Below are 18,165 nucleotides of genomic sequence, written 5' to 3'. Positions count from 1 at the left end.
TGCAGTCACACTAGCTACCATGATCCTACAGGTTTCTTCCAGACAAGGTCTTAGCCATGCAGGCCAGCTGAGAATTGCATCCTGTCAGATCAGCAAACTGATCTGGGTGCCCAGTTTTCCCTACAATTACCCTATAAACTTCATTGACTACAATTTTGTCTATCGACCATTCCAGGGGCCACTCTACACCAAAAGCAGGCCAATTTAATTCACAAAGAGTCCTAAACTTTTTAGGAGTTAACTTGACTCCATAGTTTCCATTAAATCCCTTTGTAAAGTTTTTAAGCATAGTCTCCAAGGGGTGCTCTTACTCTGATTTCCACCCATTTCCTTCCGTTACCAGACATCAAGACAGACATGGAGGAGTAGTGGTTTTGGAGGAAAGGTAAGGTGTTCCCTTTTCTGACACACAGGGAAGAACAACATGCGCCCCTTATCGGTGACCTGGATGTGGTCGCCCAGACAGGAACTGCATCTACACAGGGTCCTCACTCACTTCGCAGCCAGGCCATGTCTCAGACTAACACTCACACACACACTTCCGCCCTGCTCCCTTAACCTGAAAGACACGGTGGTTTCACCTAGAGAGGGCTACTTGGGTGTCTCTGGGAGGTGATCAGGAGACATGTCTTCTGCCTCAGGCCTATCATTTGAACCTGGGTTCTTACCAGTCTGACAGGCAGAGATCCCAATTGGTTCTCAAGCCTTTTCCGGGTTCCTTTGTGCAACCAAGACTCGCTCCCCGGTGCGCCTGGAGAAGTGACTCCCTCCATCAGATCAACAAGTCCACTGGTGCCTGGTGGGAACAGCTCTCCTGACGAGCCGGGGATGCCGAGTCCCAGCAACAAGGAGGTAAAAGACACCATCTCCGAATCCCAGACTGAGCCCCCAGAAATGGTGTGGGATATTCAAGCAGGGAAACGGGACATCAAGGCTTTTTGGGAAGCAATGTTTATTAGAGTACTGGCAGTGACTCAGCGGATTCACATCCAAAAGCTGAACCCAAGAACAAAGGGGCCTTGCCTTATATACTCTTGCAAGCAGGTTACAGAAGCAAAAAGCAAACTCTAACCCATATATAGTTACTCATAATTTCATTTGTTACTTCATTCTCAGTGCTACATGACCATTTTCAGATTCAGTTTCTGTTTTCTGCCATGCTATCCCCTCCTCCCTACTACACTACTTCTTATTTTATTTATTTATTTACTTGTGGTTCTGGGGGTTGAACTAAGGGCCTACACCTGGAGCCGTTTTTTTTGTGATGGATTTTTTTTCAAGATAACATCTTGAGAACTATTTGCCCCAGCTAGCTTCAAACTACGATCCTCCTGATCTCTGCTTCCTGAGTAGCTAGGATTTCAGGCATAAGCCACCAGCGCCCAGCAACTTCTATGAACTTATCTTGAAGCAGCTGTTACAATCACGGAAAACTGAGAATTACTAAATGCCCAACAGCTGGGAATGATGTAAACACAGACAATGCTGCTATCACACAGAACACAACTGAGACATTAAAAAATCAAGGGGGGAGCTGGCAGGGTGGGTCAAGTGGTAGATTGCCTGCCTAGCAAGTGGGAGGCCCTAAATTCAAACCCTAGTACTGCAAGGAAAAAAAAAAAAAAGGAATTTGGGAAAAAAATCAGAAGGGGAGAGAAACATGAGTAAGCCAGCACAGCAGGATTTGAGAAGAGCTGCTGCTACCCTGGCCTGTGCATGGAATGACATCCAGCTGCCTGCCATTCTTGCCTCTGGAGAGGGAGGCAGCCAATTCTAAAAAATGTTTTCTAAACAGTTGGAACCACTGTCAAAGCTGAAGAAACTTAAGTCTGGGAATGTGGCACAGTGGTGAGCACAGATCCAGCATACCTGAAGCCCTGCACCATTTCCCAGCACCGGAGCATAAAACAGAACAAAAAAATCCTCAGGAAATTTAGAACATACAAGCACTGGTCTCTGTCCTGTACCTCTCTGTCCTGCAGTAAGTCAATGTTATCCAACTGCTATGGCTGTCCCAGAGAGTTGTGAAGAGGATGCACATCCTCCCAGCTCCTGTCCATTGGCCTCCCCATCATGTTGCTCAGAGCCTTCCACAGCACAGCATCTCAGGTTTCCAGGGCTGTTTTTTTTTTTGTGTGGTTTTTTTTTTCTTTTTTTTTTTTTGGTAATATTGAGGTTTGAACTTAGGGCCTTGCACTTGATAGGGAGGCACCCTACTACTTAAAGCCATGTCTCCTGGCCATTTCTTTTTTTTTTTTTTTAAAAAATAAACATCTCAGCTGGGCACTGGTGGCTCACACCCATAATCTCAGCTTCTCAAGAAGCAGAGATCAGAAGGATTGCAATTTGAAGCAATAGTTCATGAAACCTTATCTCAAAAAAAGCCCATCACAAAAAAGGGCTAGTAGAGTGGCTCAAGGGGTAGGCCCTGAGTTCAAACCCCAGCGCAAAAAAATTAAATAAATAAATAAATATCTCAGTCGGGTGCTGGTGGTTCATGCCAGTAATCTTATTCACTCAGGAGGCAGAGATCAGGAGGATCACGATTTGAAGCCAGCCCAGACAAATAATTCATGGGACCCTATTTCAAAAAAAACCTTCACAAAAAAGGGCTGGTGGAGTGGCTCAAGGTGTAGGCCCTGAGTTTAACCCCAGTACTACAAAACATAAATAAATAAATAAACAAACAAACATCTCAAATCTGCCTCCCTAATTAAAAAAGAAAATTAAAACAAACACTATTTTTAGGTGCTGGTGGAGTGGTTCAAGTGGTAGAGCACCTGTCATCTAGCAAGCATGAGGCCCTGAGTTCAAACCTCAGTAGTGCCAAAAAGAACAAAAACAAATCTATTTTAGAATAAATTGAGATTTACAAAAAAGTGGCCAAGAGCCCACAAACGTGCCATGCACTTGCCCAGCCTCCCTCCTCCCACAGGCAAATAGTTTGCAAGATCCTATCTTGAAAAACCCTTTACAAAAATAGGGCAGGTGGAATGGCTCAAGGTGAAACCTGAGTTCAAGTCCCAGTACTGAAAAAAAAAGAAAAAAGAAGAGAAGAGAAGAAGAGACAACTGTGGCTAGCTGGGTTAGTTCCCAAAAGGCCTATCTGTCCTCGTGACTGTAGCCTGAGGACAAGTCATCTGCTAGGGCAAAAGGGACCCTGCAGGATCCTGAGCTGTGGATCTTCTTGGATCATCCATGACCCAGAGTCACCCCAAGGTCCTCATAAGAAATCAGAGGCAGAGAGAGACTAGGAGATGTTATGTTGCTCTGAAAGGGAGGAAGGGGCCTTGTGCCCAAGGGGTGCAGGGCCTTTAGAAATTGGAACAGGCAGGACATAGATCTTCCCTGAAGCCACAGAAAGGGACCAGTCTTATGGACCAGTTTATAATTTTAACCTCCAGACTGTGAGATTATGTTTTGGTGTCATCCATTAAGTCTATGGGCATTTTTAACAGCAGCCACTGAGACCTCACACAATATGCCGGAAACAAATGGACAGAAGCTGGGCATAGGCATAGTGATGCTCTATGGAGCACCTCTCTCAAGGGTGAAAGGTGGTTTAACAGGAGGACTTGCTTCTTGTGCAAAGCCTGCCAACTCTCCTCAACCCTTTCTCATGGCACATGGCTGGATCACACCTCACCATGACCCTCCTCCTCCTCTGTGGTCAGTTCCAGCCAACAGAACATGGGCCAGATGCCTGCAGAGCAGGTAGAGCAATCTACCAGGAGCCACAGTCACCACTGGGAGCAGACACTCCGCCTTAACCTAGACCACAGCCAGTCAGGGAGACTGTTGACAAGTGCAGGATGCAAACTTCTGTTCCCTCTGAGTCATTGTAAGCTTGGGTTCTCTTTGTAACAGCACCCAGTCATACTGACAGACACATGCACACGTGTATAGGCAATATGTACCACATGGCATTGGTCAACAGAGCTTACCATACGCCCCATCCTGAGAAGCCGATCGCCTGGATGACAGTCAGGACAAACTGGGCTCCAAAGATGAAGAAAAACACCATGAAGTTAAAGGAACTGTCAGCTCTACAAGGAAACAGAAAACAGCTGTGATCATGGCCCTGGACACTCCCAGACAGGAAGAAGCAAGGCCAAGAAAGCAAAAGGGGTGTCCTACTTTTCTTTTTTTGGTGGTACTGGAGATTAAAGTCAGGGCCTCATGCTTGCTAGGTGAGCATCCTACCACTTGAGCCACACCTCTAATTCGAAGTGTCCTACTTTTCTAGACAGAGAGAGAGGCACTGACACTTCTGAATTCACCCCACATGTGCTTGGGCTGACTGAGCTCTAACCAGAGGGCCAAAACACTGTAGCTTTGAAAGCACACCACAGCCTCATGGGGTCATCAGTGAAAAGACCTTGCAGTCCCCCGCACCCTGGAGATGCTGCTGCATTCAGCCATGGGCTGTGCTAGCTGCAGGGACCTCACCTACATAGCTCCCATTCAGCGGAGCGAAGAACAGGCTCTGGGGAACAGTATGGGAGGCAGAGAAGATTCTAGTAGACCAGTAGACCTGCTCCTTCTTGCCCTACCTATGCTCTTGTTCAACTGTGCAAGTCATCCCTGTAGCCTCTACTGATGTGTCTTGTCTTGTCTTCAATGAGAGCCTTAGGACCTTCCTGACTCACTTTCAGAGTCTGGGGCTCAAGGACCATCTAGGGATGACCATGACACATGCCTGGTAATGGGAGATGAGCCGGCAGATGTTCACGGCAGCATGATTCACAATGGGCAAGAGTGGAAACCGCCCAGTGTCCATTGTGGATGAATGGATACACACAGCATAGTCTCTCCATGCATGGAAACATCACTCGGTCATGAAAAAGAATGAAACTGTGACACACATGGAGGGACACTGAGGACACCATGCCCAGAACGAGGCACATAAGACCTCAGTGTAGACTCCATTAATAGGAAACATCCAGAAACAGGTGAATTCAGTGATAGGAAGTTGACTTATGTGTGCCAGGAGCTGAAGAGGGTATAGGGTAACTGCTGATAAGGATGGGGTTCTGACAGGGCCCACCTATAATTTCAGAACTCAGAACTCAGGAGGCTGAGGCAAGAGGATCATGAGTTTCAGTAGCCTCAGGCACGCGACAAGGTTGACCCCAAGGGTGGTACAGTAAACAGGGGTAGGGGGCAGGAGAGGGGCATGGGGGAGCTGAGCTTGGAGTGGGAGGGCAAGGACATAGCTAACTGGGTGAGTGTTTGCCTAGCAATAATGAGGCTCGGGGTTCCATCCCCAGTACCAGGGAGAAAAGCACACAGTGCAGGCAGCAGTTGGATTTGCCTTGTGGGCTGTGGCTTGCCAACCCCAATATAAACTGCCACCCAAATGAGAAGAAGGGAGAGTTGCTAATAACTGAGCCAAAGCTCATTGTAGACCAGGCCCATCCCAGGCAGCCAGGACCAGGTTCCCTCTAATGTGAGGGGACTAGAGACAGAACTCACATGGGTGGGTGTCTCAGTCACCCCCAATTCTGAACAGATCATCAGCACCAGAGGTGTCCAGAAAGCCCCACAAGGAGCAGGTGTGACAAACTCTGAGGCAGGAACTGGCTCCTTTTACTCAGCCCCTACTCACCGGAAGGCCTTGTAGGCAGGTCGGAACCAGCACACATAGCCACAAGGGGTGAAGAGCAGCAGCCAGACGAAGGCCAGGCCGAAGTTGGCTCCCAAACCACCAGCAATCCACCAGACCAGGCAGGCGATGAGGTTGACCCCAAGGGTGGCACAGTAAACTGGGAAAGGGGGGTTGGGGGGAGCTGAGCTTCGAGTGGGAGGGCAAGGACTACTGGGAACCCCTGGTGGGCATGTAACCTCCTAGGTCAAACACCCACCTCCCTGGCCTCATGACCTCTTAAGGATGAGCTGAGAGAGCCACATCAACAGGCCAGGCTCAGAACAAGGGCCCCATTCACCATAGGGACCACGGGTCTCAGAAAGAACCCAAGGTAGACAGAGAACTCCTGCTGGGCCACTTGATCCCTCAGGGAGAGCCAAGTTGGGCCACCCTAATTCTCTGTACACTGTATGATGCTGCCTGAAGACAACCTTATTTCAGACAGGACACAGCTCAGGTTCCTGCAACCTGAGGACAAGTGGGCCTCTGCTCCCTGGTTGTCAGCCCCACCCAGACCCTGCTGCCCCTGGCCCAGAGCTCACACATCCACAGTCGGTAGATCCTCTTCACCAGCACCTGGTGCTCAATGGGGATCTCGTCGGAAAAGTCCTGATAGAAGCAGGGCTTCAGCGGGATGAATTTGGGCAGGGGCGGGAAGTTGTTCTCCTTCCCTGCTGGAAGGAAACCCACAGAACACCTCAACTACAATTTGCCTGAAGCAGCCCCAAGTCACCCCCGTCCTCCTCCCTGAAGCCCAGGAATACGAGACCTCTAAAAGCTGCAAAAGCCAAGATGCAGATTCTCCCTGGAGCCTCCAGAAGGGAACAGCTCTGCCCCACCCTGGACTGGAGTCCAGAAGGCCCATGTCATTCTCCTGACCCCAGAAAGTGAGGAGCAAATTTTGTTTAAAGTTTCTTATGACTGGGGCTGGTCTGAATGTCTCAAGTGGTAGAACACCTGCCTAGCAAGCATGAGGCCCTGAGTTCAAACCCCAATACCACCAAGAAACAACAACAAAAAACTCATGATGGTCACAGACACTCACGCATGCTCAACAGGCACAGTGTCTATGACACCAGGGAAGGTTCCAGAAAGTGGAACCTGGGCTTCTCTAAGTTCACAAAATCTGGGTAACTTGAAACCACAGGAACTTATTCTCCCAGTTCCAGGCCAGAGGCGAGGGCCAGGCCTCAGGGTCATACTCCTTCCCAGGCTCTAATGAGGTCCTTCCTGCCTATGCTAGCATCTCGGACCCCAAGCATCCCAGGGATTATGCCACTCCAGTCTCTGCTTCCATTTTCATACAATCCTGTGTGCCTGTGTCCAAGTTTCCTTTTTTCTTTTTTTTTCTTTGCGGTACTGGGGCTTGAACTCAGGGCCTTCATCTTAAGCCACCCACCAGCCCTTTTAGTGATGGGTATTTTTGAGATAGGGTCTCACAAACTATTTGCCCAGGCTGGCTTTGAACCACAATCCTCCTGATCTCTGCCTCCTGAGTAACTAGGATTACAGGCGTGAGCCACCAGTGCCTAGCCTCCACCAGCCCTTTTTTGTGATGGTTTTTTCAAGATAGGGTCTCACGAACTATTTGCCCACACTAACTTCAAACCATGATCCTCCTGATCTTTGCCTCCTAACTAGAATTATAGGCATGAGCCACAGCGCCTGGCCCAAGCTTCCCTATTTATAAGAACCTGTCATTGGATTAAGGCCCAGTCTACCGCAGGTGACCTAAACTAATGACATCTTCAAAGACCTATTCACAAGTGAAGTCCCATTGCCAGGTACTGGAAGTCTGGACATGGACCTTTTGGGGGACACTCCACTGCATCTGCAAACAGACTTCTAGCAGTTTCTGCTCAGTGACACTCCCCAGGACACACTCCAAGCACCCAGGAGGGTCAGATGATGAGAACCCATCCCCAGGGTTCCCACTAAGGTGGGGAGCAGACAGCATAGCAGCAAGCTAGCAGCTAAGCAGCTAAAAAGATGCAGAGCATGAGACATCAGCTCAGGAGACTCCAGGCTTGTGTGCACTGTGGGTTGGAGATGAGGGCATTCAGGTGAGGGACACAGCCGTACAAGGCCTTGGGGCAGGTCTAGGAGTGGTGAGAAGACCCATGGGGAGGGAGGTGGGTGGAGGGGGTGGTATGGAAAGAGGTGGGGCAGCTGCACAGAAGCCTCCATAGCCCTGGATCCCAAGTCCTCCTCCAAGGCCTGGCCTGCTTCACTTGCACCCTCTCATTTCCCAACCAGAAAGAACAGGTCAATCTGTGGGTCTGCCACCAGTAACTGCAAGTGAACGTATCTGCGCCACATGAGCACCCAAAGCGTAACAAGGCAGAACCTGGCTTCAGGATTGGGGAGAACACGTCAGCCTTCTGCTGATGTCCCTACCACCTGAGGCCACTTCCTGGGGAACAGAATAGACCTCCTGCTGCCACTGCTCTCCTGGTGGAACTCACCTGACATTTTTGCTCTGGCTGACCTGGTGCCCGGGCTGAAGCCTGCAGCCACCTGAAAGGAGACAGGACGTCAGGGACCCCCATGGCCACTGGTGATCCAATGCGCACCTGCAGGCCTGAGCCATCCTGGGGGTGGGGGGTGTCCACTATAATCAAAAACCACAAACAGTGCCCAGTGTTCTGCATTCTGACAGAAAGGCTGGCCACTTGGCTGTTGCCTCAGGTGGTGTTTCAGACCAGATGTGGGGCCACCAGTAGTCACTTCCCCTCAAAGCCAAGATGTACCATGAGTACTAGAGGGAGGGGATGGGTCAGGCTGCAGGCCACTCTCATGACCCAGGAGCCAGGATGTCCTAGTATTTACTCCTACGCAATTTCTGCCTATGAGCCCATATGGCTCCAAGCACCTCCTGACCCCTGCGAAGCCCTACCTCCCACTGAATCACTGAGAACAGAGCTCAAACACACTACAATGGGACCTTAGGCAAGTCACACCACCCCTGTGGGCTGCAGTTCTAGCCCCTGGTTCTCACAGGGCAAAGGACTCCTATCACAGACGTGACACAGCTAACACCTGGAGCCACTTCTCACACAGTTCATGTCCCAAAGAAGCCATGCTCCCAAGCCAGCTCTGTGAAGCCAGTGGGGTAGATATGCCACCTTCAGGAAGTGGTCAGGCCAGAGTGTCTATGCATGGTACCCTAAGGAGCCTGGCCCAGGAGTAACATGGGTGCAGGCACTAAGGCAGAGGCAGGGACTTGGCTCTCACCAGTCCAAGTGGGAAGGTTTCAGGGATGCCAAGTTTCTCCCTGCTCAACCAGGTGCCACCAGGCAGGTGGCAGTTCCCCAGGATCTCAGGATGGGACCCTGAACATTCTGTCCCTCTGCCACTCCCTGGTCCAGTTGCCTATCCAGGACGGCAGGCATCTCCTTCAGGAGGGACCCTGACCTGCCTCACACAGAAAAGGCCCGTTAAGACCAATGAGTCCTCAGCCCCCATCCTCCTCCATGGCTGGGCCTGTGGTTCCTGCCTCCTTCAGGTTACATCCACTCCATGGCCCCACAGGCCTGCCATCCATCCCCAGCCTGGCCCCTCTTTCCTGGTTTCAGTGGGTTCATGGCCAGCCCTGGTGTCCTGTCTAGTGTGTGGCCTACTCCCAGGCTGAGACTCCTCAAGGGAAGTATATCTGAGGACACCAGCAGCAGAGTGGTCAGACAGCAGGCATTTGCTCCAAGGCCAACTGAACTAACCAACCTACAACACTTGTGCTAGTCCCTTCTAGGGTTCCCCCTAGCTACCCGTAAAAGACGTAAACAGAATGGCTTTGAAGGAGTCTTTGGGTAAACTGACCCCAGACTGGCCTGTGTCCAGACACACTTAGAACTTTCCACACTCAGCAAGCAGAGGTGTCATGTGGGTCTCCTCTGTCCCTGAACACACACCAGTGCTGAGTGCACTTAGCTTCCTGTAACAAGCTGCCCAGCCGGAAATACAGACCCCAGCTGCTATGACAGGCACTTCTATCCAGACAAGAGCTTGGTTTTGAGATGATTTATTTTCACATGACAGAAACTATTTCCTGATATGACCTTGAAGACCACAGGGACTATGAAACAGTCACTCATCCAAAGCAGATCTGAGCCCCCAAGGGCTCCCACCAGGTAGTGGAATGGCAGCAACTGGAAGGTGCCACACGTGGGCAGGCAGTAAACGTCCTTGAACAGAGACGGGACGAAGCACACAGGAGATGAGGGCAGATGATGGCTGACTGACTAGGAATGGAGAAAGTTCTGGAAGTGGGAGGGCGCCAGGCCTATGTGTCAGGGTCTAGCTGGTGGCACTGATCCTCAAGGACACCACGGAACACCTGGAAACGGTGGTTGAGGTCGGGCCGGGCATGGATGCGGAAGCGTGTGCCCAGGGCACCATCAGGAGAGGGTGCCCCATAGAAGACCCGCTGGATGCGGGAATGCACGAGGGCCATGGCACACATGGCACAGGGCTCACGGGTGATGTAGAGGTCATAGCCGGTGCACACATAGGGCAAGCCATCCTCGTCCTCATCCAGCTTGCGCACACTGCCAGCTCGAGCACCCTGGGGACCAGTGACCAGGGTGAAGGAGCAGGCTGGATGGGGCCTGAAGTCATAGGTGCCACGGCCCTGGCTCTGGGCCACAAGGTCAATGCACACCATGACAGCATGCAGCAGGGGGCTGGCCACATGGCTGCAGTCATGGCCTGTGGCCAGCACATGGCCTGAGGTCGGATCTACCACAACAGCACCCACAGCCCGCAGGCCCTTAGCTGCTGCGCGCTGGGCTGCCTGCACAGCTCGCTCCATGTGGCTCTGCATCACAGCCCACTCCTGTGTTGAGAAGAGCTGCCCAGACAGGGCAGTGGTCACCTGCTTGTCCTCATGGAAGGACGTGGGCCAGTGGGTCCGAGCTTTCTCAAACTGGCTCCTGGTTAGGGGTGGCCGGGCAGGCACAGGCACCAGGAAGGGTGGCCCCAGGCCATGAGGGTCCACTGCAGGCCTCGGAAGGAGCTCAGTCAGTGAGCACATGCCTGCAGCTGGCCCTGCCAGGCATAGCAGCATTTCCAGGGCATGGGGACTGCTGACATCATGGTTGGGCCGCACCCGCTTGAGGTGAGGCTGGGCAGGTAGCGGATAGACAGCTGACACCTCTTTGAGGAGGCGTGAAGTCTGGCGCTTGTCAAGGACAGGGGCAGCGTAGGCCAGCACCAGCTCCACATCCCCAGACTGCTGCTCAGACAGGACTGGGAAGGCTTGCCACGGCACCGGCTCACGCTCTGGGCTCTTGGCCTTCTTATGCCCATGCTGTTCCACAAGGCCCAGGGTAGGCTCCATCCTCGACAAGGCTTCGACTGTGGAGACAGAGATCGGAGCAGAGCACCATCCGTCAGCTTTGGCCGAGCTGGGTGAGCTACAGGAGTCCCAGGAGGCTGAGGGCTCTATAAGGTTGAGCATGCTGAATCTGGAGGCTCATCCAAGAGCTCCAGCCCAGGTACCATGCACCATTAGTCACATTCTCGCTCCTGTCCTACTAACTGTGGGCTTGTACAGTCTAATCCATTGGCTCTTTAAAAAAATTGAACTGAAATTTATGTATTGTAAATAACATCACTGCTTTAGTTTGTTTTATGTTGAAGCAGGTTCTTTCTTGCTGTGCAGCCCAGGCTGGCCTGGAACTTGTGACTCCTCCTATCTCAGCCTCCCAAGTGCTAGGATAACAGATGTGTACCACACACCCAGAACAGTAACATTACTTTTTTTTTTTTTTTCTTTTTTGGCGGTTCCAGGGTTTGAACTCAGGACTTCATACTTGCTGGTAGGCACTCTACTCCTTGGGTCACACCTCCAGCCCTGGTTACTTTTGATAGGGTCTCACTTTTTGCCCAGGTTGACCTGGACTTCAATCCTCCTATTTTATGCTTCTCACCATAGCTGGGATGACAGGCACACACCAACACACCTAGCTTTTTCTGTTGAAATGGAGCCTTGCAAACATTTTTACCTGAGCTGGCCAGGAACCGCAATCCTCCTGAACTCAGCCTCCCAAGTAGCAAGATTACAGGCATGAGCCACTAGCGCTCAGCCGTAACATCACTTTTTAGGGTGCAGCTCAGTATGTTTGGGGATGTGCAACCAAACTCACTATCAAATCACAGAATACTTCCATTACCCCCAGAACAAGCCCATAATCATCCTGCACACACATCAGCCTTAGGTAACCACTTCTGCCATCTGTACATCCAGAAATCAAGAGGTTGGAAGCATGAGTTGCTGACATGCGAAGGCTAGCTATAGCGACCTCAGTCCTCTAGCTGGGTGGAACCAAATTCTGACCAAAGTATTGGAATGGACCCATTCCCAGTCAAGCCTCCAGTAAGAATGCAGCCCAGGCCAACCCCTAGCCTCCAGTCAGGAGAGACCTGTGCAGAGGACCCTACCATGCTATATCCAGGTTCCTGACCACATATCTGGGGGGGCTTACCAGTGGGCATCACTTATAAGCTGCTAAATTTGCAAAAGTCTCCTATGCAGTCACAGAAAATGAACATACCAGGTCTAGGAGATCTGGGCCCACCTCCCAGAACACTGCACAGCCTTGTGCTGACAAAGAACATCCACTTCCAGGCTGTTTCTATAAAAGACTTTTCAGGTGAGTCTGTAAAGGGCTGGACAAAGGAAAGTCCATGAAACATGAACCCCAAATGCACCCTATAATGGGCCCAGGCTTCCTGTCCTTCCACACATCTTTGCAGCCATGGTAGACTCTGGCCTTCAGTAAAACTTGCCCCCAAGTTTTCCCTATCTCTTGCTGTGGTCACAGGAGAGGACCTGAAAGACACGACTACTGTGACCTGGGCTAACCTAGGAGCCCACCCACCCACTCCACCAGCACCTTCTGCCAAAGCTTGTGCCCTGCCACACCAAGCACTTATTAAAGCCTGACGTGACATTGCCAGGGGCATCATTATCCCCACAGTATGGATGAGGAAAGTGAAGTTGTACGAGTCACTCGAAGGAAAGGAGCAGCACTGGCCAGTTGTCCCTGGTTCTTGGCTCTCAGAACCTGAAACCTCCTCCATCACTTTCTAGGGTCACAACCAGCCAGGGCACTAAAGCCAGGTGCCAGGAACTCAGGCCTGTGGGGGATGGGAAGTTCCACCAGAGGCTTCACACACAGGCAACACAGGAAGATGGCACTTCTGGCTCTTGAATCTTGCCACCCTGAAGCCACCAACTTGGCAGACTGCACTCTGCCCCAAACTCCCAGGCCCACATCTGCCCTCAATCAGCTCACCCCCCTCCAGAAGCCCATTAGTCTCAAAGGTTGAGGTAGAAAGACTGCTTGACCACGGCATTAAAGACAAGCCTGGGCAAGACATAGTCTTAAAAAATAAATAAAAATGTGTCAGTGGCTCACGCCTACAATCCTATTTGGGAAGCTGAAATCAGAAGGATCACATTCAAGGCCAACATGGGTAAATAGTTTATGAGATCCCCCACCTTCAAAATAAACAGAACAGAGCACCTGCTTTGTAAGTACAAAGCCCTGAGTTCAAAACCCAGTTCTGAAAGGAAGGAAGGAAGAAAAAATTGCCTCAGTTTATACCCCAGGAGCTGGGGGAGGTGGGGCCTGAGACACTTCCCATGTGTTGGACCTGAGATCAGGACAGGGCTTGGACAAAGACCAGGGCCTGGGAAGGGAAACAGGCTGGGAATACACACAGAATAAACTGACAGAAAGAAGAAAACGAATGTCCTTCCAGGACCCTCCTGGTCCCATCCGCACTGGTCCATAAGTGTAAACACACACTGGATTTCAGAAACTTAAGATGAAAGAAGGTAAACATTTCTGTTAAGTTTTCTGTATACGTCGATCACACGTTGAAATGAGGTTGTAGCTCAGTAGTGGCAGAGTGCTACCAAGTATACACAAGGCTCTGAGGTCCATCCCCAGTTGTGGGGGATGGGGAAGAGAGAGAGAGAGAGAGAATAACACTATGCATGTTTTAAATTAAAGTATATTATTAAGGTGAATTTCAACACTTTTTGTTTTACTTTTTTTTTAAAATGTGGCTTCTAAAAAACTTAATATGCTAGGCCCTCAGTTCTGTCCCCAGTAGAAAAAAGAAAGGTTATCTATGTGGTTCTTTTGCTGTTATTCTTCTATCAGATACTGCTACCTTAGATGACATTAAATACAGACGGTATTAAAGTTTTCTGGATGGTCTCAAACATAGCACCCACGCAGCCTCCACCACCCCTGGCAGATGTGACCAACCCCAGTCCTGGGCAGACACACTGAGGCCTTCTGTGGGACAGCTCACCTCTACTCTGCATGCTGGTGACCACACAGAACAAAACATGCAGATGGGTGGTGAGACCAGGAAATGAGAGTGATACTTAGCATGCCTTGAAGGCCTGGTGTCATGGCAGGCAGGGCCCACAGGAGGGTTCGCACTGCCCTCTGGATCCCCCTGGCCCACGCACCAATTCTTCTGGCCCATACAGCCTGGCTGGGCCACAAAAGCTTCACTGTCTCCAGGGAAAAAGACAAACAGAAACAGAGTCTCATTTGTCTCTATCCCCACCCCAAGACTACAACCTTTGTCTGAGGAAACACAAAACAAATGACAAAGAAAGGAGGCTGCATGGGGATACAGCTGTCTAGGCTTGCCAGCCCCTGGCAAGGGCAGTTGAAAGAGTCATGGCATGCTAGCAATGACCACAGGGGAGAAAGGTCCCTTTAGGTTTACTGCTATCCCATGAGAGCTGTCCAGGGTGAGGCGGAATGGGCCCAACAGCAGCTCCTTCTCCACCTGCCACAATCCCCAGAAGGTCTGGTTAGACACAGAGCTAGGACCTGACAGCCACTCCCTTAAGCAAAGACCCTGTAGACAATGGGCTGGGGGCCTGGGATCCAACAAGAGTGGATTAGTACCCCAGCCTGGTTTGGCTACAGAAGGGACAGAAAATGGTGCTTATTCAGGGTGGGTGAGCCTGCCTGGTGATAGCACACCTAAGCTGAGAGGCCTCATCTTACCCCAGGGATGAGGAAGCCAAAGCCAAAGCCAAAGCAGTCAGGGCTTGGCCCAAGAATGCCTGGCTAGGAAGCACTCAGGGTGCTGGCTGGGCCTCAGAGGATCTCAGCCCAACACAGATGGCCCCCAGCTGGTAATAAGCCCTCCAGCCTCAGCATCTACCCCTGTGCAGTGCGAAATGAACCACTGTTAGGCATGGGACCATAAGCAGAAAATAAAAAATGCATGACAGCTCAAGCACTGTCATGGGACACGATGCTCCACAAGACCATCCATGGTGGAGTTCAGGAGACCTTCTCCAAGGTAGTGACCCACACGTGGGTATGGAAGGCCCTGAACAGAGGGAATGGCCAATGCTTAGTCTTAGAACACACCTCACCCTAGGAGGGGGGATGCTGGTTTTAAATGTAGTTTTCAGGGTTCACTGTGTATATGAGGGGGGCTACTGCCCAAGTGAGTAGGGTCACCATATAAAACAGGCTGCCCTGATGAACATGAATTTCCGATAAGTGAAGTAATTTTTTTTTTTAGTGTAAATATGTCCCATGCAGTCTTTGGGATATACTTCTGCTTAAAAGTATTTGTCGGGCCAGGTGTGGTGTAATTCCAGTTATTAGGAAGGCAGAGATAGGATTCAGTTCAGAGCCTGGCCCGAAAAATAAAGTAAAAAGGGCTGGGGGCATGGTAAGACACAAGCGCCAGGTCCTTCCTAAGTTCAAATCCTAGTACTGACGCCACCAAAAGTATGTTTAAACAGAATTCGAACTTCGCAGTGTCCTGCCCACCCAACAAGGTGGAGAACCTCAGGCCATGGGGAGGGATATGGGAGAGAATGGAGCCAATTTATAAAAAGGCCTCACAACTTCAGACTTCCGATAACTACTGGCAAAGACAGTCAATTTCTAACACTGTATAAAAGGATGGTAGGACCTTCGTCTAAAGGCAAGCTGGAAATAAGGAGCGAAAACAGCTTCGGGAAGCTAGTAAACAGGCAGCTAGGCCGGAGGGGACTTCCTGTGATGACCCGAAGCAGGGCACACTGGAAACAGCAGGGCACACCGGAAACAGCTGGGCCACACGGGTCTTCGAATTCCGCCACAGCGCACTTATGCATGCGCAGAAAAGCAACCGGCAAGGGAGCAGCGTCTCGCGGCCTTGCGCACACTCCCAATAGCGCTTCCTGCTCCCGCACGCGCACGCCCACACGCCCGCCAGGGACGCGCGCGAGCCTAGTCAGGCTCATCCCCAAGACCCCGTACACCCCATTCTCCGCTTATCGTCCAGATCCCTGGCGCCTTCCCCCTAACCACCCTTCGTGGGAGCTTGGGCCAAGAGATCCTGAACCCCCGGGCGGCAGCTCACCTCAGGGACATCCGTCCGTGCGACCCACTTCGCCAAGTCCTACCAACCGGCCCGCCCCGCCTGTCGCCGCGGAGCACGATGGGAACGTAGTTCCGGGGGCGGAGCGTGCGTACGACGGATGCAGAGCTGGGACTACAATCTCCAGATAGCCACTCGCGCGGCCTCCTGGCCCCGCCCCTCTTCATGAAGGCGTTCACGTGACCAGCTGTGCTACCCGCAGGCATTCATGAAGGCGTTCACGTGACCAGCTGTGCTACCCGCAGGCAATCTCGGAGTTGTGGATTCGAGGCTTATCCAGCGACTGGCGGAAACTCGGAACCTGAAGGCCTTTGGGAAATCAGCGAAGTGGGGAGCCTGAGGAAAACGTGGGTCCCGACAGCCGTCTTCATTCACTCTGAAAGCCCTAGCCCCTGAATACCTTCATGGACCCATGTTGTAGTGCTCTTCACTGCATAGAGGTGACCACGGTCTACGGGCACTGGGCCCACTCCAGGCCTCAGTTTCCACGTCTGTACAGTGGGCGAAGGGGATGCCTTGACTCTTCTGGGCAACATGCACATTTATTTTATCTTTATATTATTGATGTTACTGGGGTTTGAACTCAGAGCCTCACACTTGCTAGGCAGGCGCTCCACCACTTGAACCATTCTGCTAGCCCTCTGTTGAATTTTTTCAAGATAGGGTATCATGAACTATTTGCCTGGACTGGTTTCGAACCTCCATCCATTCTAATCTCTACCTCCTGAGGAGCTAGGATTAACAGGCATGAGCCACTGGCGCCTGGCTATGATTTCAATTCAAGAATCTCAATTGTTGATAGTCTTTTTTTCTTTTTTTTTTTTGGCGGTACTGAGGTTTGAACTTGGCCTCATGTTTGCTAAATAGGCGCTCTATCACTTAAGTCACTCTAGAGTTCTTTATTTTTTTGGCGGTACTGGAGTTTGAACTCATGGAGATAGGATCTCATGAGCTAGTTGCCTGTGCTGGCTTCAAACAGTGATCTTTTCTGATCTCTGCCTCCTAAGTAGCTAAGATAACAGGCATGAGCCACTGGCACCGGCTTAGGGTTCCTTTTTATTGACATTACTCATTATCCAGTACCTTTCAAAAGTAAAAAAAGTAACAAGGCCAGGCATAGGACTCAGGGCAAGAACCTATAATCCTAGCTCTTGGGAGGCTGAGTCAGGAAAATCCTGAGTTTGAGGTCATGGAGCTACATAGCAAGAACCTATCTCAAAAACAAAAGAATTTGGTTGGGGTGTGGCTCAAGTGGTAGAGTGCCTGCCTAGCAAACTAGAGTTCCTGAATTCAAACCCTACTAGACCCTGACACAGGAAGGGATAATGTTGCTGTGTTTGTCTCAGGGTCGGTCTGCAGGGAGTTTTACCTCCCTTAGTAGGTCTGCCAAAGATGAGTCCTGCCTACCCACCCAACTTCACAACCATATCTCACACACAGCAACTACCAACCATCTGTCACTTTCCCCAGCATAGAAAACATGAGTTTATGAAAAGGAAACTCAGACCAGGTGCAGAAGCTTACCCTTGTAATTCCAGCTAATGGGGAGGTGAAGATCAGGAGAATTGCTCTTCAAGGCTATATTGGGGAAAAAGTTAGACCCCCATCTCAACCAACAAGGTAGTCCCGGTATCACAAACTTGTGGTTCTATCTACACAAGAGGTTTATGTAGGCCTCCCAGTTCAAAACCAGCCCTGGGCAGAAAAGCATGACCTTATTTGAAAAACTAAAGCAAAAAGGGCTGCTGGAGGGTCTCAAGTGGTAGAGTGCCTGCTGACCCTGAATTCAAACCTTAGCATTGCCCTTCCTCCCCCCCCCCAAAAAAAATGAAAGACAAACTCACAGTTTGAGTATGGTGGCACACACCTGTAGTACCGGCTACTTAGTAGGAAAAGGTAGAAGGATTGTTGTCCAAACCCAGCCTGGGCAAAACCCACAAAAATACTAAGAAGCAAAAGGATTGGGGGTGTGTCCCAAGTGATGGTGTACATGAGACTCTGAGTCCAAGCCCCAGTAACAAAAAAAAGAAAGCTGAAGTGTCAAAAACCTTCAGAAGCATCCAGGTGCCTGTAATTCTCGCTATTCAGGAGGCAGAGAT

General features: G+C 50.8%; 2 protein-coding genes across 3 annotated transcripts in view; both read right to left on the bottom strand.

Annotated features, from left to right (window-relative positions):
- The window catches only part of Scamp4 (secretory carrier membrane protein 4), a 29,442-nt gene extending 13,304 nt beyond the window's left edge, over positions 1-16,138 (bottom strand). The window contains exons 1-5 of one of the 2 annotated variants that reach the window (XM_020183288.2): positions 16,049-16,138; positions 8,113-8,164; positions 6,190-6,321; positions 5,609-5,765; positions 3,945-4,046 (exon numbers count right to left, since the gene is read on the bottom strand). In XM_020183288.2, the coding sequence (XP_020038877.1) occupies positions 3,945-4,046; positions 5,609-5,765; positions 6,190-6,321; positions 8,113-8,119 (398 nt within the window). In that variant the 5' untranslated portion in view covers positions 8,120-8,164; positions 16,049-16,138. The remainder of the gene's footprint in view (positions 1-3,944; positions 4,047-5,608; positions 5,766-6,189; positions 6,322-8,112; positions 8,165-16,048) is intronic. The other variant, XM_020183290.2, reaches the window with a different exon arrangement.
- Positions 9,650-16,144, bottom strand: Adat3 (adenosine deaminase tRNA specific 3). The gene is made up of 2 exons (XM_020183287.2): positions 16,049-16,144; positions 9,650-10,999 (listed from the first exon to the last, which is right to left on the bottom strand). The coding sequence occupies exon 2, from the start codon at positions 10,980-10,982 to the stop codon at positions 9,927-9,929; it is 1,056 nt and encodes a 351-aa protein (XP_020038876.2). The 5' UTR covers positions 10,983-10,999; positions 16,049-16,144; the 3' UTR covers positions 9,650-9,926.
- Between the last annotated feature and the right edge of the window lie 2,021 nt (positions 16,145-18,165).

Source organism: Castor canadensis, chromosome 14, assembly GCF_047511655.1.
Source record: "Castor canadensis chromosome 14, mCasCan1.hap1v2, whole genome shotgun sequence".
NCBI classification, from domain to species: domain Eukaryota; kingdom Metazoa; phylum Chordata; class Mammalia; order Rodentia; family Castoridae; genus Castor; species Castor canadensis.
Note: the sequence above shows the minus strand (reverse complement) of the source record. Positions and strands in the feature narration are given on the sequence as shown.